Here is a 23,359-nt window from a genome sequence, read left to right on the forward strand (position 1 = left end):
TTTGTCTCGTCATAAAGCAAATAAACTAAGAGGTATAGTCAACAACAGTTTGAGGCTCTGAGCTTTTTGTTCACATTCACAAAAGCTGTTCCTGTACAGTAAACACATGTTGAGGGGCAGAGTAAACACATGCTTTTTATTTGCACATCTGTGTTGCCTTGAGTATACACAGTCAACATACCACCTACTTTGAAGCCGTAACACTGACCCAGTTGTTGTTCACATTAAGTTGACAGCAAGTTTACTTCAAGGAAACCAACAGTCAGAATAGATGAGTCTGGGTGGGGCTGAGCATGATTCATTAAAAGTGTGACATAGCGTCATAAACAAAAGAATAAATACAGATGGATGAAGCTTTTAGGCCTTTCCCACGCCAGCATGATAAAAGTCAAGGTAAACTGCACAGATCGTTGAAAGACATGAAACTCCTCTGCAACCCTGAATAATGGGCCCACCCACTCTCCTCCAGTTGTTGCTCCAATTTGTCAGGCTTTCTGACCTTCAGTGTTTTAAATACAGGGGCTTAACGCCGTAACGCACGTTGTTCTTGAGGGCTGGGTGACCAACAGATATGCGTTTCTTACACCACTTCAGTCCTCTTTTATAGATGGGTTTCACGGAGTCGATGGACCAGCGAGTCAGGTACCTGTGCAATGAAACGAGAAGTAACATAATCATTGGCTTTACCTGCACTGGGCGGCCATTCAGATAATGGTCAGAAACAAATGTAGACAGTGTTTGTTGCCTCACCTGTTCAGTTGCGGCTTGGGCTTCTTTGGCACGTGGCCTTCTGGAAGTTTGGGTTTGTGGTCAGGGAGCAGACCTTAAAACACAGATAAGAAAAAGTGACACATTTATAATTTAAATATGTTGGAAACTCATAAAATACTTATTGGCCAATCACGGCTAAAAAAAAAAAAAGATTAAGATCGACCAGTTGAGCACTTGGAACTGAATAATGGACCCATTGTCACTGGCTATACAATGTCATCTGTGTAAACCAAGAGGACAAAGCTCGGCTTCAGTAGTTTGTGGTAATGAACAAATCGCTTAGAGGAAACCGACAAGCAACAACATGAGCTCAAAATGTCTCAGCCGAGTTCTCCTTTTGGCAGTGTCAGATTTACTGCCTTTGTGTCTACAGACACCACTGAAATGCACTTGAAATCCTTCCCAAAGGCTTGGAATGATCTGACATCGGTAACATTGCTTATCATGTGGCAAAACAGACAAAGTGATGGTCATCTGGAGAAGACGAAGACCTTAAAGCATGCACACAAAAACAGAGCCAGCAGAAAAGGTCACTTTACAGGTCAGTGCAAAGTTTGGAGGTTATGCTGGGTTCTCACGTAGATTCACCCGGTCCAAAATGTAACAACATCGAGGCTACTGTGATGACGGAGATGTCACAGCTGGACAGCAGACTGCCGGTAATCATCTCTTTTCAGAAACAAACATCTAACAAAGCACTTCTCAAGTGGCTTCAATAATATGAGAATCCATCTCAACACTGACCTGCTCTGTGAGCCATCTGCACACAGGCGGCAATCTTGCGATGCTCCTCTGCACAGAGACCGGTGATTCTCCTGGGCAGCAGCCCTCCATCAGACCTGATGAACTGACTGAGCAACAAGACGTCCTAGGAGGGGAAGAAATCAAGAAAGATTAGCAGCCTTTTCAACAGCTAATACACTTTAAATAATATCTCTGATAATCAGAGGCCAGAGAAAACATTTACTGTGTAGTTGTATTTGTGCTGCAGGTTCCATCTGTAGATTGGACACTTGGCTGTGGGATTTGGAGGCTCTGGTCCTGCAGGAATATCCAAGATTTGTCCTTCAATCTGACAGAAGACAAACATGCTACAGTTAGTCAAACAATACCAGCTGCTTGATAGTATGTGATGGAGTTGAGCAGTTGAGAGTGTCTATTTTTTTCTCCAATGATTTTCTAATTTAATCAGTGCCAATCTTTTTAAATTTAATTAACAGATTTATGTTCATTAACTCGAAATATAGCTTAGTGGGAACCGTAAAAAGATAAATATGAATGGAAAAGTTAGTCAACCACAGGCAAACAGTCAGGGGGAGGTGAGCTTCATCCATCCACTAAGAAATAAATTATCTACAAATGGTGAGTGTTCAAGACTGCAACTCGTACCAAAAGTGGACGCCCTTCTAAAAATCCCCAAGAAACATAATAAATCAGATAAAAGCCAACTTGAACATAATATCTAGAGAATTGCAGACATCTCTCTCTGCACCTTGGATACTTTCGCATGCTTCACCAATAAAAAGGAAATCCAACAGACATTAAAATCAAGGGAGGGATGCTAGCATGAAGCCTCTGATCTCTACATATGAATCCAGCATGACTTTGCCAGAGAACACCTGCACACAAAGAGAAAACTTTCTGGAGTCCATTGTCGGTTCAAAATTGAACCGTTTGGTCACACTCCAAACCAGCGTGTTAGGCAAACATCTGGGACCGTTTCTCTTCCTCTGGACCTGAATATGTCCACATGATCAAAGCTCTATCAAGAAATCAGTTGCCAATAAAAATTTGGGCCACTGAAGGAGGCACCAAGAGCTACAAATAGTTTTGCACGTGTCAAATTTAAGTTTTTGCTTAAAAGGATATACAGAATGTAAACATACAATGTATGTTTTCAAGTCCCTCTACCCCACTATACTATCTACCTCATGGTTACACACTCACTTGCCAGTTCGTTAAGTACACTAGTGGGGAACAAATGCGTTCTATTATAACATTCCTGTATTAAACCCTCCTTCATGAAGGATATGGTATTCAGCATTTGTATAAAATAACTGAGAAAGCTGTGTTTTCATTTTGGGGGTTGTAGTTTGTAGTGTTCCTCTGACACATGTTTCTGTTATTTTGATAACCCCCATGATAGTCAGTGGGCTAGGCTAAATAACTGAAACTCTTTTGTGTTTAATTCAATATAGTTTATAGTCACCACAGACAGCGTCCTCCATAATGTTGAATTACCAGCTTTCTGACGTAGTTGCAACATCAACTGGACATTATAACAGTAATAAACAGAGATTTAACGAGGGACATTTTCACTATTGTGTATCCATTAAATTATAAACACATAGATACAATACACAAAAATGTTTAAAATAATTACTGGTATACCACAGTATGCGTAACACACGAAAGATACAAAGTATATAAGTTTTACTCACAGTTATTGTGTTGCCGTCTTTCTTCTCCACCACTGTGAAACAGACATAATATAAATATCAGTCTTGCAGTTGCTATTTAATCACATGACATTCTATAGAGAAAAAAAATGGATGTTTATCGTGTATTTATCTTGTATTTTACTGCTACTTTATTCTTGGTGACTAAGGGCTGCGCTCATGGAAGAGTCAGAAAACAGCTATTTATTTTATGTAATTAGATGCCTCTCAGCGCCTTCTTTCACTCCTTTCTCCTCAGTCTCTACCTGACCCTGAAACTGATCTGTCATGGAGGTCTAGATACAACCAACACAAGCGTTCAACAGAAATCTGTTGTTGGACCAGACTGCTCTGATACATCCCCACGGTTTATTTACTAAGGCAAATAGCACATTGAGCTCAGAGGCTGGGACAGATTTCGTGTACTTATTTGGTATGTAATTAGAAAGACTGGTTTCTCACAAGATATCACAGCGATTAGTGTGATATAGGAGGACAGCACGAGACCAGCAGTAAGAGTGTGTCTTTATTATTACAGTGCGTAACATTACGTAGGACTTTACGTCTAAAAACTGTAGCGCTGCTAACACTTGCGTAAAGGCACCTGATCCAGACGCGTCGTAGAACTTCAACAGTGATCTTATTATTGTAAAAATGTATCTTTGCTTACCCAAAAAACATTTTATCGAGTCTTTAAGTGGCGATATGACGCCAGGATAAGATGCACCCAGTGTCTTAACGTTAACATGCTAGCTATCACGCCGACAGGCTAAAAACGTAGCGTTTGCAGAGAAGTCTCACCTTGGCGAATCCCTCTGCTCTGTACGGTTAAAGCAGACAGCTGGGGAACATTTATCCTTTGAAGAGCACCAAGGTTGGAGCCGGCAGAACCTAGTTTTAAACCCACAAGTGAGGTCCACACAGACCTCAACACACTGCGGGCCGCCATGTTTAACTCTTGACCTTCTCTCTCGTCTCTTCCTGTTTGATAATCTCGCGAGAATGAAGCAGTGACACCCTCGGCGATTAGCTTATACCGCCGTGAGGTTAAAAATAAATAAATAAATAAAATCATAATAAAACAATTTAAATTGAAATTATGTTTCAATACCATGAAGACTGTTTGTATTTTCCTAACGTATCTATTCAAACAAAAAAAAATAAGTTATTTGTCAAATCCCCTCACAATAAATGAATTATAGTTTAATGGATTTTCATCAAAAGCGTTACCTCAGCTGACCTAGTTTCATTTGAATATGAACAAAGATCTGAATCTAATTAATAAACTCACTCACAAAACACACTGCAGCCAAGAATCAAAACAAACTAAAGTAAACACAAGAGGGAAAAGCAACAAAGACACGACATGTTGAAAAGTATCCAATCTATTTAACACGGGAGATAATTCCCCAGGAAAGTGACAGCTACATGCAGATCAAAGAACAAGACAGATTTTTTTTTACAACCCTGAGACACATTCAGTATCAACGTACAATGGATTTGTCTGAAACACAACGCAGTGCAGGGAGGTTAATAAACTACAGCATGCATTATTGGATGCTTGAGATACTTTCAGCCTCCCGTTGCATTTCTTTAGATTCTTGGCTATAAGGTCAGCGTTCATACCTCTATTCATTCCACGATCATCAGATGAAAGTATGAGAGGCACCTACAGGAGCATTGTCGGAACATGTCAAGCTTTCCTTGCAGAAAGCAGAAGATGCAGGCAGACTCTTCCTGCAGAGATAAAGAGGAAGATGAGGTGTTTGATGTTTGATAGTGTTATCGCGGGAACACTATGCCATTGTCCAGTTGGCGTGTTTGTGTTTGCTGTTTTCAGGATTTATCTCATGGCTTTATCTGGTTGCATAAAAGAAACCTTTAACAGATCCTCAGCAGATCTCTTGCCTGCCTACAGCAACAGAACTGATGCCTTACAAAACTAATTTGAAAAAGATTTTTTTGGGGGAAATCAGGACCATGTGATAAATCTAAGTGCAGAAATATGATTTTGTTGGATCTTAAAAAACAAACAAACAAGAAATATATGTTGTAAAATATTGCCCTCTTGTTAATTTAGTGAATTTAATCATTGTCTTTGTTCAAACAGGTGGATATATATTTCCCCAACAAAACAATACGAATTATAACATAAAACAACTTCCTGCTCTTGAGCATTTTTCTATTTTCTCTTATAGCACAACAAATGGCACATGACAGAATGGCAGAAAATAGACTTCATAATAAGACCGTTTTGAAATTAAAGGCACACTATGGCGTTTTGACTGCCAGTGCTATAAAGCAGTTCAAACCTGTGTTAAGTTAACATGTTCTCCCTGCTCCTGGGTAGTTTTTTTCAGGCATACTATATGTGTTAGGTTAATTGAATCTAAATTGATCGTACGTGTGCATGCAATGCCTGTTTGTCTCTATGTGTTAGCTCTTTGATGGACTGGCCACCCGTCCAGGGTGTTCCCAGCTTCTTACCCGATATCACAAACCCCTGACTCTCTGCAGTAGCGGTTATGAATGATGGATGGAAAGCAATGTGAAACAGTTTGAGCAAAGTTTTCACATTGTCCTGACTGGTGATGGGGGTTACAAGTGATTCACAAAGACAAGATTGAAGGAAAAAGAAAGCCAGTAAGGCAGAAACCTGAATGTATCCAATGCATAATTTTAAATATTCAGAAAATTACATGCAAATGTTCAAATTATGTGCAAATGTGCAAATGCATTTTGGTAAGCAACTCAACAAAAGTCTTTTAACAGTATACAGTCTTGTATTTTAGTAATTGTGGATATTGTTCATCGCAGAACCTAGATAATTTTGATTTGATTTTATGATATTAGAAACTTTTATTGGCACCAAGACATAATAATTGCTCAGATCTTTGGTTTGGATGCACTGATTATGTCAAAGAATGTGGAACAAATTTAATATGACAGAGAATATTACCAGTTGTTCTTTTAATTTCTCAACATTCACTTACTTTTTCTTTCTGGGAAGCATTATGTACTCAGTACTCTTAGAGAGAGTGATTCAACAACTGTGTGCTTCAATAGACAACAGAAAAAGTATGGCACTACAGCGTTGGCGATGGCACCATAAAATGGTTTAAACCCTTTGAATTGTGAAGCTTTGTGCTTTCAGTCAATATTCTCTCTAATGGAGACCAATGCCATTCAGAATACTGCAGAATTTTCACTTGCCAGTATTCAGGCTGGTGAATGCTGAGAGGTTTGCTTTTAACATTGCTTCCCTTTTTGGCACATTGTTAGCAGGTTCTGCAGGTATGTGACGAGTAATGAAACAGCACGCCAACAAAACATCAAAAAATCGCCCTTGTAAATGTTTTACGGGGAAGCGAATGCACCCAGCATGTTTTTCGACTTCAAGGATACTTTTTTGGCAATTATATAAACATAACTTTTATTGGTTGAAAAGAAAACTACACGGGGCTACTTTAACGCCAAGTGTTCCAGAGACTGTCTATAGTGTGTTCTCTCAGCGCTTGGCTCGGCGTAGCGAACTGCAAGCTGAGACAATAGGACGTGCCAGAAACATGTTCGCCATCATGGCTCCTTGGTTTCACAGGCAAAAATGTGAACAATTTCTCGAATGCCATTTAAAGTGTGAAGCCTAAAAAAAAAAGCTGCACCCTGGGGATGCAAATGGACTTCTGTGTTCATCTCAGCCGCGGAGCTGAGAGTAGATAAATAGAGATTACGGTCACCCTGCCGCCACAAAGGTTGCATTGTCTCAGTGATCAGGTCCCTCCATCTAGGACACTTAAGCAGTCACATTCCTTGAGAGAAGCCCAAAAAATGTCATTTGAAGTGTCTGGCCACCTCCTCACAGGCTTTGATATTCAAATGAAACATGGCCCTGTACAAACAGGCGCCTCAGCTGAGGAAGAGGGGGGAGAGTAAATCAGATAGGATTTCCCTCAGATGAAAAGAGCTTGTCTGACATTTTCACAGCGAGCACTGAGGGACCCTGAAGCAATGTTGGTTCGATGTCATGGTGGGAAGTTATTGCTGTGTGGAAATGGTTAGCGTTTTCACCCCTGCTTTCCTGGATAAACTGCTTAAGCGCAGCATGGAAGGAGCGGATGAGATGAGACCGGAGTGAAGATGAGTGGGCACGGTCACATCTCACAAAAACAAATCCAGCCCGCCCCGTTGCATTCCCCCTTTATTGTCACACTGGTCTGTTTGTTTTGGTTTTAATGTTATGGAGGGCCCCTGGTGATAGTTTCTGCAGAAGAGTCTAAACAAAAGAAGACCTAAAAGAGGGTCATAACAGCGTAAACCGTGGGATCTCAACAGCAGAATTTGAGGTGCCACCTTTAATTAAAATCACAGAATGAATAAATCTGACTCTTGCAGTTTGGCTTTCTAATGTTTCCTTTGATTTCTCTCAGTGAGAACCAAAAGTTTTTGACAGAATACCTCATTCCCATGCAGATGGAATTTGTGGATTTGCTGCATCCAAATTGATGGGCACAGTCTGGTATGCAATTAAGGCATAGCTGTCACTAAGAGGCTTTCCTGGATGATTAACTTGTAAGGCCTGTTGCATCCAAGGAAGTCAACTGAACACAATTAGCCTATTTCGAGGGAATGAGTTTGGTTAAAGGGCCCCATTGCTGTAAAAAGAGGAGAGAGAAAAAAGAAAAGCAGACAAATGGAAACAGAAACGAAGGCTTCATCGACCAGGGAGTGGGAAATCAAAGTCTGGGTGGACGCACATTTCTGATGTTGTGTAAAGCTTTCGTGCAAGTGACACAAATCTTTATTCATCCAGCTATCAACAAGCCTCCCCCATCCTTTTCTGTTTCCCAGCCCCCTCACTCTCTACCCATCCCTCACTTATTCGGGTCTACGTGCTAAACGGCACCAGCTTCTTCAACAAATTCACTGTTCTTTGAAGGGCCTCTTATCCCCATTTTCCCCACTGCGAGTGCCAACTTCTATCCTCTCACACATCACACAGGCTCCCCTGCATCTGTCTTTCTCATATAAACTGATCAGCCACAGCATTAAAACCACTGACAGGAGAAGTAAATAACATTGACCATCTTGTGACAATTCATTGTTCTGCTGGGAAACTTTTGGACCTGGCATTCATTAGTGTGGATGTTACTTAGACATGTACCACCCACTTAGACCAGACCAGGCACCCCCACCCCATAGCAATGACACTCCTTGATGGCAGCAGCCATCCCCAGCAGGATGCAGCCTGACACAGACACACACACAAAAACAGTTTAGGAACAACTCGAAAAACATGAAGAACAGCACAAGGTGTTGACCTGGCCTCCAAATTCACTAGATCCCAAACTGATCAAGTATCTGTGGGATGATCCACAGAGGCCCCTCCCCTCAACCCATAGGACCCAAAGGCCCCCACTAACAACACTCCGTTGCCAGACACCACAGGACACCCAAAGATGGCTCATGTCCATTCTCTGATGAGTCATGTTTTGGAGGCAGAAGGGAGACCTACACAATGCCAGGAAGATGGGCATAATGTTATGCCTGATTGGTATATATTCTGTGCATGGTGCACAATCTTTTCGATTGTTTTGCAGTTTGCATTGTCTGAGTTACAACAACTCCGTGGCTCCTAAGCGATCTGCCTCCGCCTTTGCATTCTTCCTCCTGCTGGGATGTAGTTTTTGTTTTAGCTTGGAACTGGTGCTGCACCTCCCAAGAGCCACTTTCCTTTGGGTGAGTTGTGTTCGTCTGACCTTTAAAATGGTCACCCCCAGTGTCTAACAACAAGCAACTCAGTTAAAACAGAGGGGAGAACAAAGGTCCGAAGGGAATGACGAGACAGCTAACTTGTTTTCCTTCCTGATCAGGACCCAGAATTTAAAATCATAACTCTGACCAGGAATCTCCATCAGGCTGCTCCATCTGGTTTAAATGAAACAATCATGTTGCACCTGTAGGAAGAAGAAAAAGAAAAAAAAGTTAACCGGAGATTCACACGAGCTCTGAAGGATGTTTTAATGTGATACAGGAGTATCGCATGCTGTGCTGCCTAGATTTTCTTCCCACCATGGCTGCCCCTGCTCTTTACTTCCTCCTTGTGCGTGTTGCCATGACGCCTGCAGCGGCATTCTTACTTAGACCAGATGGTTTCCAGTCAACTGCAATCGTTTCGAACTAAAAGGCTGTCTACAGGTGGTCATGTGACTTATGAGGTGACCAATCCTATTAGCGGAGATGCCGCTTTTCTTGCTGGAACTTTTTGTCCTGTTTGAGACAAGGCAGGCATGCAGTTTACTTTCATTTTGGACCATTCAGTTTACGCCTGCATTAAATCATTTTGGGTTGACGCTGCATGACTTTATAAAGTCGCCACCGGCTTCTAAAGTTGTTAGGAAATAGCGTCATACTCCTACTTCACGCAGACATGCAGCAACATTTTAATTCATTTGGAGCTGTAAATCAAACAGTCACACTCATCTAGAGGAGAACTGCTACGAGAAAATATCTGATTCATTAGTGGCTAAAGGCCACATATGTTTGCCAGCTAGTGCTATACACCAACAAGGGGCTCTTTCTAAATGAGCTGCCTGCTGCTGCTGGAAGTAAAGCTGATCAGAGCTGTGAGACAGAGCCAAAACATTAAGTTAACAGAGGCACAAGTTCCTCAAAGGCTCTAAGTAACTCTCTAGATCTGTCTTGAACTGCAGATGTTTTTTTGCAGCCTTCTTCCTTTTATAAACATTTTTTTTTTTTTGTATTTTTGAGATGCGTTGCCATGGTGGCGTTGAGTAAACACTTTGTAGCTAAACAGACTTCTGGGCTGAATACTTGTGACGTCTCTGGCGTTTCTGGCCCTGGCAGAATGAGTTGTTGACCGTTCCACGTCAGACTCTGGAGAACAGTCGTCGGCACAGTCTCGTGCTTATTTCACCACCGTGCATTTCATCACAGCCAGTCTTATCTGAGTGTGGCCTCAACGTGTGCCATTCTTTCACTCTTTGCATAAGGGGAGGGAGGGGGGAATCGCGTCAAACTCAATTGTGAATTCAGATTATTGTTACGTCGCCCTGCATCGCATAGTCTAATATCGCCACTTGTTTCAACAAAAAGTGAACCGGTTTACCCGACATCTTTAGAAACCACACACAAAAAAGGGATTTATAGCATTTTAAAAGTTGATACTTTACTGAAGTGATGCTGGTCGTACCCCTGCTTTATGTGAAGCGCACCTGGCTTGTAAAGAAACTGACTGTGACACGGGGTCACCACAGCCTTTTCTTCACCCTCATTAGTCCGTCTCCTTTTCTCAGGGCCAACGTATTGAATAGTATAGAATACACAAGCAGGCTGGATTGCAGACAGGTGGAGCCCAGCAGGTGGCAGTGGTGATTGTCAGGTGAAGCTCTGCTCCGCTGACTCTTTGACTGCCTCCCAATCTCCTCTAGACGGTCGCCCCGCAGAAATCAGTCAGTCAGGCAGACCTTGAGGATTAAATAATAACACGCTGCGCATAGACACAATTTTCACATCTTTTAAGGCCTGGTTCCATTATTATCACATCTCGGGCAGTTATGGTACAAGTCATCTTTATAAACTTTAAAATAAACTATATCTCAATGTTAAAGGAAGGCTATCGCAGTAAGATGGGGGAATAAACTGTACTTTCTAACTGTAATAAAGGTAGACATAATGATTTTTCCTTCAGAGCAACATGCCTTCAGCTTAAGAACCCTCTCTTCCACCACTGAGACATGTTATGTGGGTTCCCTGATGGGGAACATGACCTCCGTCCCTTGTTCTTTTCCTTTCCCAGTTGGGGGTCATTCATGAAAACAACTTGAGACAGGCTTTTTTTCTTATTTTTACTACCACCTTTTTTTGTTGTATTTTTAACACCATGCCCAATACATCTTGTCCTCTGAATGAGAATGTAAAAACGCCACTTTCTGCCTATGTGTGTGTGCGTGTTCAGTCTGCATCGCCCTAGTGAGAAGGAGTCGTACAGTGAACTGCAATCAGTCAAGGGTTCCTCAAGTCTTTATGCATCGGGCTTAATGAGGAGACTTTCTGTCAAACAAAGAGACATGATGCAACAAAAGAGTGGACGCTGAAAAGAAGCAAACCTGAAGTCCTTCCATCTCCCATTCACTCGTATGTATAAGGACTGGGAAGTCAAACACAAGGCAAACTCTCCAGTAAAATTCCATCGCTGGCAAACACAGGTCTAACAACAGAGAGAGGAAGAGCTACTTTTTCCAAGTAGGGCTTTGTCATTTAGTGGAAACGCACTCACATGTTTGATTCCTTCCATTCACATCAAACAGTAATATTTAAAGGGGAACTACGAGTGTATTTTTACCCCAATTTCCTTTCAGGAAATTTCAGTCTATAATCAGATCACCAGTATTCAGCTGACTGAGGACTGTTGTAATGGTAAATTGTAACTTTAGGGAATCTTGTGGCAACACAAACTGTCATCTGACGGGATAGCTGCACTTTGAATTTGAAGGTATGGTGAAATACTCAAAAAAATTGCGTTCTGTGCCTTTTCCTAAACATTTCTTCATGATGTCGAGGTCAAAAAAGGAAAAGATGTTAAGGAAAATTTATATGGACTTAAGAAAAGTGCCAGGAGAATCTGACTACACTAGGACATGTAACTATGTAACAGTGGAGGCAGTGCTGAAACTACAAGGTTCTGAGGACGGGCCACTGAAAGTGCATCTTATTTACAGAGCACTTTTCTTAACCTGCATTACAAAGGCTTTCACATAAGGCAACGACTTCATCGGTGTCACAACAGTGGTGCAACGTTCTTGGTTCATCTACGTTTAACACAATGAAATTTCAAGATGTATTGGTTATGGCATAACGGCAACTCACGAAGATCTGTTGATGGTTTTGTCTTTGTAAACAGACTGGTGAAGCATTGTGAATGAATGTTGCTGCCACAAGGAGTTATTCAACGCAGTATCTCCCTTTCTTAACGATGGTACAGCGCTAAAGGAGATAAGAAATGAAGCACTGAAGCACCTTTGCTTATCTTGGCTGCAACTTAGATACACCCAGTTACTGCACTCAATTACCTTCTTAAGCAAAAAAAAAAAAAAAAAAAGACGGTTTAACCCCACTCCATGTTCTGTGTATTACAAATTCTGCGGTCGGAGGCCATCGTAGCCATCTTGTCAACCTATGGATGGATCACGAAGCATGACTCAGAAGTTCAAGCTGTTGCTGCAATTCTTCCATCAACTCTGGAGGCATAGTGTTTTACTTCTTGTTCTAGTCTTGTATGGAAACATTTGAAATAGCACATGCATGGAAAACTCATTAATCAGTCAAGTCTCCATTGTGTCAGTCACACAGCAACCTTTGGATAGCGTGAGTTAGCATAAGCCAACATTAGCCATCACAAGTAAGTAACTGACGCTGCCCCAGCACCATTCAGTGTGCTGACCTGAATAGGGCATTTCTTTATTTGTACTACAGATTATTTCTGTGATAACTGCTGAAAACACAGCCTGTTTTGATAAAACACTGCTACAGTCTGAAGTACGCAGCGCAGACAGTGTGTCTGAACAAAGTACCGTATGTGCCTGTGACCAGTTTGCTATCTGTGCTGTTAACTGATATTACACATTATTTGGCTCTAAATTGGAGACATAGCTAGTATAGCATGGACTGCCTTAAAGTGACGATCATGAGGGGATTTCATCACTGTTGTGGATCACTGATCTGCAGAGCACTCGTTTTTTACTTTCACTCATAACACCCACATTGTCTTAAGTGTTGTGGATGAGTTTTGAATTGAGGCATTTTGATCTGTGGTTTCTAAACTACACTCCAGATGGTTCAAATTGAAAGGGTCTGGTTATTTTAACATATGCTCTATATTTATTATCATTGTTAGATTGTCCTGTGGGTTTTTCTGTCAGCACTGGTTCTGCAGACCACGTCGTCCTTCACACTTCCAGGTGTAGCAACTTTGGTTTGTCTGTTGCCAACGTAAATTAATTCTAATCCATTTGAGCCATAGCCAAGCTGTTGGAGATGGTTGTGCTACCTGAATAATCTCACAGATTTCTTTGTGGTAATTTATGAGTGATTATCTGTTGATAGCCACAGAAAAATAAAATAAAAGGCAACCTGAAGAGATTGAGACATTCTGACCTTTAATATTTTGTAATAGTTAGATTTATTTCCTCTTACAAAAAGGCCCGGTCTTAAACATCTGGCTGACTGAGAAATAAAGCATCAATTCCCATAGTGGAAAGGCAGACAACAAAAACACTGTCCAAGGGAGGAACTTGGAGAAGGAACAATTCAGTGTTATGATTATTAAATCCCCCACAGCCCACAAGAATCACAGCGATCCTAAAACAAACCTTCACAGTCTCATTCAGCACTTCAGATGCGTAAATCAACCCGGGGGAATCACATCAGAGAGCATGGAGGAAGGTGTCAACCGCGTGAAATGTGAAAATCTAATTAGATGGGATTGGATCGCACATTTTGCCATCATCCCACGTTGCTGGCTGCAGAGATTTAAAAGAGCAGACTTCCTTTCCCCTGATGAAACTCTTGTTTAACAAAACCTGTCCAACTGGCAGCGGCCCATTTACAAATGTGGGATGTTTTCTTCTTTGTTGTGGTAAGCACAATGATCCCGAGCACCGGGGAGCTCACGGGGGAACTTCACGGGCTGTGATGGCGGAGAGAAAGAAAAGGATTAAAGACGAGAGTGAACAGCGAGAAAACACAGAAACACAGCAAAGTACCAGAAGAACAAACACAAAGCCTTCTCAGCTGATTTAAGTCTCTTTATGTCTTCTAAATGCCCCGTTGTCAGAGTCTCCCCATACGCTCGTACAGAAGAATCAAAACACAAAAGCATCAAAGACCCTGGACCCTCATGTACCCTACATTTGTGTTTCATGTGCTCTTTTATGTGTTTGACCACACAGCTGTTGGAGAGCAGGGAGACAGTCTACCCGGGTTTTTTCAAGCGAGGGTAATCAGGGTTATCTTTTCACTATCCAGTAATAATATACAGTACTATTTGTGTATACCCAAACAGAAACCCTAAAGTCACCATCTTAGTAAAGCCTGGCCTGAATCACACAAACAGAAAACAAGTGGAAAGGTCTGACTTGTACAAAAAAAAAAAATGGTTTGTGCAAAGGTTTTGATTTGAATGGCTGCTAATAGACCGACAGACTACAATCAATCTACAAGCAACTCATGACCGCCAACAAGTGTCCAGTTACTTTTGAACCCTTGCAATCTTGGAATTACATTTTAAAATATACATCCTCCGTATTGTATGTTCTATATATTGATGTAAACCTACTTTAATTAAAGCTCAGACGTTAATGTCGTTTCCATATTTAATTTCAAATTAAATGCACGGAAGAACAAAACACCACAAGAGGGATTGCTCAAATACTTTTATATACAATACATTTTGCTCGATGATTGAGGAGCTCTGATTGCACTCACCCCTCCGCCTGCTAGATGTTAACGAGATATATCTGTTGTTGGCTGAAGGGTTATGCACGATTCAGTAACTACCGGGACTCTTCTCCTACTGATCCCCAGGAAATCTCCTGACATTTGATCGGAGGACAGTGTGTTTGAAAGCTCAAAAAACGCAGAGCTGAACTTAAAACGAAAGCCACTTGAAACCATGCCACTAATGGAGACAGTAACCAGGCACTTGTACATGAGTATGAACATAAATTTGTTGATCTCTTGTGTTTACGTCCTTGCAGTCTATCTTGGGCCTATTTTCCATAGTTGTCTGGCCAAACATACTGTATGTAATAGATAACAGGAGAATAAGTCTGTTAAATGATTCCAACAGACATGTTTGATTACCTTAAGTAAGCCCTGAATTGACAAAAAGAAGATGGAAAAGTTAAGAGAATATACTCTCCTCTACTTTCTTGCCAAGAGTTGCAAGACTGATACCATTCTTGTGTCTGTGCAGCAAATATGAAGCTACAGACAGTAGCAGCTAAAGTTTTCCACTTACCAGCATCTCTACATTGTATTATACACCACTGGTTGGTGCCTGGAAACAACATATGCTAACAATTTAGCAAACTAACTAGTGGGTAATGTTACATGGGAAAAGCAAAGGCTTAATTAAAAGGTGAGGCCATTGGGAATATCAAGAGTTTCCTTGGGCATATTACAAAATGACGCTGAACATGATATAAACTTACCGTCCACACGGGAAAAAAAATGACTTCCATAGCCTCCATACTTTCTGATAAAGTCAGCAAACATCTCACAACTCACTCTAGAAAATGTTGAAAATGCTTACGAGGCCATGCATACCACAATCTGGACTCTGGAAGGAGAAATAAATGCAAGAAGTAGCTGGTTACAGCTAAGAATATTTAGGTTAGGTTGTTAATTCATTTACCACCTCACTGTCCGTTTTGTGTTTTTGACTTCATAGCTTCGGAAGGTGTTCTTGGCTCCGCATAAAGACAATTTCTAGCCTTCATGCTAAGCTAACCTGGTTTCAGCTACATGTTCAGAGTAGACAGGGGTATTGATCTACTCATCTCTGAGCCACAGAAATACAACATACATATATTTCCTAACTGTGGAACACACACAATAGAGCCCTGCTCAGTATTAAATAATGTTGGGTTCTGTCCACTGCAATTTGACAGTATCATCACTACCTGAACCTCAATGTCCACATCCAAAAGACAAAAAAAAAAAAAAAAAAAACTCTCAAAAGTTTCCTCCCTGCAGCAGAAATGTGGCTCTGATTACGGGATCTGTACGGTGAATGAGTTGGAGGGTAAACCTTGGGAGGCACAGCATAATGTGAAACAGATATATATACATACAACAGGCAACACTTACAAGGGAGACATACCATTGTCATCATCTAGAAAATCATGTTAAACTCTTGTGCTCTGGGCTGTGAAGGCTGCTGTTCAAAGCCACATAGCAGACAAGAGTCTCTGAGGACACAGACAGTATTACCTGCCCGCTGAAGGAGATTCTTTTCCCTGAAGTAATATCTGCTTAGCCTGGGGCAACGGAGCGTTCACTGACAGGAGGTACAGAGCTTGCATGCCAATAGTAATAGGATAGTCCGGCATCATTAAGTGTCATGCACTGTCAAAATATTTGCAACTCATTCACAACTAAGTGAAGGCTCTACGGCATCTTTGGTGGGTTTTAGTGTTTTTAACTGCAAATATTTGGGCAGTTTCCCATCTGCACTTAATCCTGTGTGGAAAGTGGTTTTCGACTTCCCATGTGAATTTGTAGCACATTTGACCTTTTCCTTTGACATTCTAAACATGCATATCAATATTGTGATCAGGCTGCACTCGTATGTCATAGTTTGAAAATTAAACAGAGAATTAACTCCTTCAGGTTGTAATTTATATTTAAAAAATTTAATTAAAGGCAATCTGATCATTTCGGATAGATGGAGTTGATTGTGGCTGTGTTTTCATAAACAAACATGATTACTTTTTAATCTTTTTATGAAGCCCTTTTGATGCAGAATTAATTTCAGCTCAGTAAATACTTGATATGAGCTGGCTTGTCCTCCTACTACGAGTGGTGTTAATGAAAATGAGTCCAGATGTGAAACAGCTGTCTTGGTCACATTCAGGCCCACAAGAAAATGTGACAGGCTGTATTCAGCGTTCCAGCATAGTTCTGCGGAGAATTCAACAGAAAGCTGTCAATCTGGGCGCTAATTTTGCTGAGGACACAGACAACCTCTAACCTGGCGCTGTACAGTACACGAAACTGGCCTCTGAACGTTTCCCTGGGACTTCTGCCAAACTGCAATCACCCTGACTGCCATTCAAACCAAAGACCCCAGGAGTGTGTGTCTTCAAAGTACTGTTCGTTATTCATGTTTGTGTTTTCAAATAGAGTTTTTCCAGACGCATTGAAACAGAACAGCTTACTTATCAATCTGAAGTTTTACAATAGCCAAAATCCTTGTAATGTGTTTATATAGCCCGTAGATCAACCTGTTAGAAGCAATATACGTGCAGAGTTATCTTTTGTCCCACACAGGGGTATAATTTTCTTACCTCATTCACTAGATATGGCAGAATCCCAGCAGCGAACTGAAAAATAATGAAAATCACAATAACCTACTTCCCCATTGACTTATTAAGACACGCACGCAAGAATGTTTATATTGTATTAAATCTGTATTATTGAATCGGTTTGGGACATGGTAAAAGTTTAGGGGGACCTCAGGGCCCATGTCTAGGGGCTCAGCCTTCACAATCAGCCTTAAAACGTGGACGTCAAAGAGCCTGCGTAGGTCTGAAATCTTTTCATCCAGGCAGGGGATCCTGGTGAATCCGCTCCAAGCAGAGTGTACCTCTCTGTGGACTGGGGCCCTGCTGGAAATTAAATTAACTCTTTTACAGGGAGGCATGGTGGTCACATTTAAAGAAAACAAAAAAACAGTCCTTTTTAGATAGCTAAAGATAATGTTGATTAATAGACCCACGCTCCCTTTGGCTGTTGTATTATGTTTTGTTCAACACCAGTTTGCATTACACGCTCACTGAAATGTACTGAAAGGATGTTTTGTCTGCATGCTACAGAACGGAAAATATATTTTTCACGGATGTTGCTCTAACTTCATGCCTGTTGCACGGTGTTGACAGTTTGACCCCTTTAAATCACAGAAATCTGTTCCTTTCCCAAAACACATGTACAGTATAATAAATGTTTAGCCATGTGTCAGGTTTGTATTCTATATCAATTTGCGTCGCCAAAACTGGTTTTGGAATTTTTATCTTGAATGGATGGTTTTGCTGAAGGAAATCTTTGATGTTCAGTCATTGTTTAATGGGAACCATGTTCATAGCCACAGTAGCAACGTGACTTTTTTTTGCATATCAACTTTCACACATAAAATTCAACACAAAGTGCTTAAAACATAACACAATATAACAATATTATTAAATATTTAAGAAAAATATATCTGGGGATAACAGTAAAATGGAAGCGTATGTATGAATATGTATATGTATGTCATTTTTTCTTGGAGTGTAGTTGCTTAAGCCTCATGCATCAGTTTAATTTACTACCCTGTTGAGTTACTAAGGACAAAAATGTCCACTTTCCACAAAAACTGCCATAAAAACTTAACTGATTCATATTTTTCTCTCCTTTTTTCTGCATAAATCTCTTAAACCACTTCAGCACTTTACAAAACTAACACAAATTCAATCATTTTGATGATTTTAACCCTTTAAATGCCAGTTTGATTACTTAAAGTCACTGTTGTTGGAAAAAAATACAAAAAATTAGTTATTTTCCATAAAGCTAATGTTGGAGGGCTGGGGCTAATGACTTAAGAGGGTAACACATTTTAAATCTGATGTTACACAAAAACTAACATTGCTTTCAAGTCAATATTTTAGATAATCTTGGACATGTCCAAGACTGATTTGAACAAAATGCTTCCAGTATTTTTTATTTTTATTTTTTTGAATTTCAAACTTTGTGTAGAGAGAGACTTTGTTGCGCCCCATGCACAGCCAATGATGGCCGGATGAAGAGGAAAAATTTGCCCAAATGGACAAAAATGTCCCTAATGATGCTTCTTCTGTAACCGCTTGTCCTGTTAAGGTCGCAGGGGAACTGGAGCCTATCCCAGCTGTCATCGGGCGAGAGGCGGGGTGCACCCTGGACAGGTCTCCAGTCTATCTCAGGGATAACATAAGTTGAGGGCTGAGCTAGCTTCGCTCTGTAGCACTAACTAGTCATGCTTCACATATACATGATCAACCAGACTAAGAGAATTTTCAGCCAGTTATGTGGATCAAAACTAGTTTAAAGACCTATCTGAGAGGCTTATTCATCTTTCAAGACAACTGATTAGAATATTACGTTTGATGCTGTGGCACCTCAGAGATCATTTTCTATTTTGATTCATGCTTTTTCCATATTATGGTTGGATCTAAAACCTGACTGGAAAGGGATTAAGTAAAATCGGGTTTCTCAAAGACTGCTCATAAAAGGTAGGTGGGATATAGGGTTGAATTCACTCAGGATGTTTTCATCTAAATTTAGTTTCTTTAATGAAGGCTTTACAACTGCAGACACCTGTTTCTACAGAAGTGTTTGTTTTTGGAACAGAACTGTCTCTGTTGAAATGTTAATCATCTCCAGGACATACAGGCCACATACATTATTTGGGAAAGTTGCCAGGGACTGGATCAAGAGTTCAAGTGGAGGAGGATGTTTGAGCTATAACCTGACCAAGTATGTATGAGTCAGGATGCAAGATACTTGTGAAAACATTTAAAGGAAGGCCGCTGCCGGGTGTGTCACTGATACCTGATCTGCACAGCTCTGTCTTTAAGAAACTCCTCACATTTCACAAGGGAAACTGATTTGATAACCTGTCAGTGGTGGGAGATAGGACTCACAAGTTTCCATTATTCGCAGTGAGGATCCATCTCTTACTGCAAACGTTTTTATTATATATGGCAACCTCTTTCAGAATAGATTTACCTCTAGCTTGGTTTTCCTCCACGGGGTGCAGGGAGAAGCAGCTGGTAGTGGTGCAATATGTTCTCACAACGAGGGAGCAGATTTAGATCATTGATTTAGAAGGACATTAAGAGGAGTTAGTGGAAGAAATACCCCACGGAGCTGAAGTTGAAAACTTTGAGTGTCCGTGCGTGGGAGGAGAGGATCGCCAGCTATTGTATGTTCAGTTGGTTGGGATTGCAACCTCTTTATGACTCCAGATGTGACGGGGCAGAGCTAACAGGGGCTTTTGGGCTTTTCCCCAACCTGTAGCCAGGGGTCCTTAGACATGGTGACTAGAGCAGGTACAGAAGCCGGGGCTGACGTAGAAGCAGACAAGGATAGGGAGGAGCGGCATCCGTCTCAACATTAGTGGCAAGTTTTACGTGCAGGGCAAGGAGGGTGGCGTCCAAGTACCTCTCACCCTGCTGAATTTTGTAGAGCGTGGACATTCTTTGCTCCAGCTCAGTGATCTTCTTGCTGAGACAGATCCAGCTCACGCAGCCAGCCAGATGGAGAGTTGAGTGGAGTCGTGGCTGACCTTAGCTTAGCTTGTTTCTTTCACGTAACTGTCCAGACTTTTAATAATGATTTAAATCCTTTATCTTGCTAGAAAAAAAAAAAAAAATATCAAGGTCTAAAAAGTGTGGCATAAAATGTGGCTTAAACTGGATGAGAAGTCAGAGGGACCTACACACTGCTGAGTGAAATCTTGAACAAAGATTGCAGTAAAATGTATTACAGGTGTACAAGGTCTTCAGAGGATATATTTTAATTACTACTTTTCTAAAAATCGTCCTTCAAGTCTGGGCAGAGCTTTAGACATCTGGAACCAGACTAGCCCTTGGATAAACAGTCAAATGTCTTCAATCAAAACAACGGTCCAGTGATTTGGACTCTCCAGACATCCAACCAACTGGAGTTATACCTTCGAGGAAAGTGGCTTGTAAAATAAAACAAGCAAGGAAGAAGGTTGTTAAATACTTGATCTTACTCATTAAACAGCTGCATTTGTCTCTGACTGACTCATACCTTGGACTCCTACCTTTATTCCTGCAATTCTTTTGATTTACTCTTCACATACACCCCTGCTGTTTGTGTGTTTGGTAGTCAGGAAGCATTACAAATTATATGAGCGATATCCTGATCCCCTGGCCAGGAAGTATTAGCACAGTCATTTGCTCTCATTATGGCAGAGTCATTCAGTAATGTCCAAACCACATCAAGGCAGCATTTCTAGTTGGTCTGGAGCTACAAAAAAGATTTTAATTCTTATGTCCAGACATTTAAGCCATTTAAATTGTGAACCTGATGGATTATGTTTCAGAAACTAACTCGCCATTTTCCTGAGATTGTTGGTATTTTGACTCTCTTTCCATTACTACCACTAAGACAGGGAATTGCTGGAAAGCAAGTCAACACTCAACACTGAGAAATAAGCTGCAAAGTGAAAGGGATGCCACATAAGTCATGGCAGAAGAATGAGAAAATAGTCTTTCATGTTTTGCTTCGACAGTGTCAGAAGTGGCCCTAGGGCATGTTTTTGCTGTTTGTTTGTGTTGCTTAGGGGTCCCAAGTACACTCTGGCAGACAAATCTTGACAATGACATATAAGAGGAGGATTCTTCAAAGTCATCGCTCTCAGGTTTTTTTTCCCCCTGTTTAGCTCCCCGTGCTTTTCATTCTTGGCTTCTCGAATATCGTTGGACAAATGACAGAGAGGATGGATGGCCCACAACCAAAGGAGCTTCTGAGGTATCCAGTCGTCTTCTTGCTCCATCTGTTAATCAACACATCACAACAAATGTAGACACAACAAGATGGAATGCAACCCACACAGCGACGTCCCAGAAACTTCAACATTTAACACCGGAGTGAGAATAATGAAGCGTTTCTTCTCTTTAAATCACTTACAGTAATACCCTGGCATTTGGTCAATTTAGTTCTTTAGCTACACATAATTAATCTCTGGTGAACACTGCCTTTTAGGTTGGACAAAGCCATTAAAGTTCATGTATAAAATGAAGACCTACAGCGATATGTTACATGTGAAGTCTTTTGGAAAACCTAAATTGTTTACTTTGAGCCTGACCAGCAAACGTTGGGAATTCTCTAGTGCACCACTCAATGAAATGCTTTCCTAACCCATATAGAACACAGTTTATTGTATTTTTCAACAATGTCTGGCTCCGTGCCTCTTGGCAATTCTGCCCTTGCTGTATTTATTTCCTGTCAGAAACTCATCCTAATAATTCTGTCATTCCCTGCGGTCCCACCACCCAGACAGCAGAGACTCCCATTTCCCTCACCTCTGGCCCCCTGCCTCACCCCTGGAGACAGTGACAGCCTCTTCCCCCTCCTTATCCTCCCGCTATTCTCCTTCTCCCTCTTCTCCACTCTTTCTTTCCAGCATTATTTTCCAATATCATTGCTGCACCTACTTCATCCACACCCTCTCTCTTCTAACTTGCACATCTGGGAAAGGTTAAGAGTGTGGAAAGTTTAGCATTGTGGTCATTTAGGTCGACTTCATAAAGCCAATTAAAGAACTCTAGTCTCATCTTAGTTAATAAGATATAGGTGTTTTAACCTCTGAAACATTGTCTGTCAAAAAATGTCACTTCATGCTACCGAGGAGCTGGTGATCTTACAGGAACCCTGTAGAATCAGGTTGAGTCCAGTAATCCTCAACATTAACCCTATTAAATGAGGATATTTGTCAGTTTTTCAAAGTTCATTGAAGTGTGACTGTCAGGTTAGGAACTCAGAGGAAGCTGTAGCTTACTGCAGACAAGAAGATATAGTTACACCTCTCAGTTAGGAAGGGTTCAGCATGCTTGAAACAGGCTAGTTTGTAGGGTGAGAGTTAGAATGGTCTAACCAAGTATTTATAGTATTGTGTAGTCAGAGATGGTCGCAGACATTCCAACAACCCAACAAGGACTTTTTGTGAATCATATTGACACCGCAAATAGTTGGATTTTTTGGGAAAACAGTTTTATATCCAAAAGTTTGGTCAAGATGTCCCGAACTTGCACTTGTTAAAATAGGTTTGAGTTCATGAGTGCATTCATGCCGACCAGTATAGTAACATGCAATTAACAACCAAAATGGTGCACGAGTGTGAAACAATGAACTCTTCTCATCCTCAGCGGTCGCCATCTTGCCTACGTGGTGGAGGGGGAGGGACCAACTTGAATTTTCAAACTTGTGAAAATTGGCAGAAGCTGCAGCTGTTGGAATGGTGAACACTGCACCATACAGATGCTAAATCACACAGAAGCCATTCGTATCTTTACTGGCTTTATTTAGCCAATGTGTCAGTTGATGTTAGCTTGGTAGATCATGCTCCCATGCTGTCATCATCATTTCCAATTAGTGTAACTTGCCAATTTCTGATTGGTTCTATACTGTGCACAGTGTACTGCATGGAAGTTTACTGACAGAAAAATCCAAAATGAGCCACGTTACTTCAAGTCACTATTCGGTAATTTGGTTTTGAATGATAAATGAGATAAAATATGAAAATTAGTGAATTTAATGGATTGGTGAATTTAGTAGTTTAAGACTTCACCCTAAGTTGAATCATTTCTTGG

The 23,359-nt window shown here is 41.0% G+C and overlaps 1 protein-coding gene across 1 annotated transcript; it reads right to left on the minus strand.

The window, feature by feature from the left end:
* Window positions 1-117: 117 nt before the first annotated feature.
* mrps18a (mitochondrial ribosomal protein S18A) lies at window positions 118-4,216 on the minus strand. The gene is made up of 6 exons (XM_084560197.1): window positions 4,011-4,216; window positions 3,213-3,244; window positions 1,739-1,843; window positions 1,516-1,639; window positions 751-823; window positions 118-646 (listed from the first exon to the last, which is right to left on the minus strand). Exons 1-6 carry the CDS (start codon window positions 4,156-4,158, stop codon window positions 502-504), a joined length of 627 nt encoding a protein of 208 aa, XP_084416323.1. The 5' UTR covers window positions 4,159-4,216; the 3' UTR covers window positions 118-501.
* Window positions 4,217-23,359: the final 19,143 nt, after the last annotated feature.

Source organism: Chelon labrosus, assembly GCF_963514085.1.
Source record: "Chelon labrosus genome assembly, chromosome: 14".
Taxonomy (NCBI): Eukaryota; Metazoa; Chordata; class Actinopteri; order Mugiliformes; family Mugilidae; genus Chelon; species Chelon labrosus.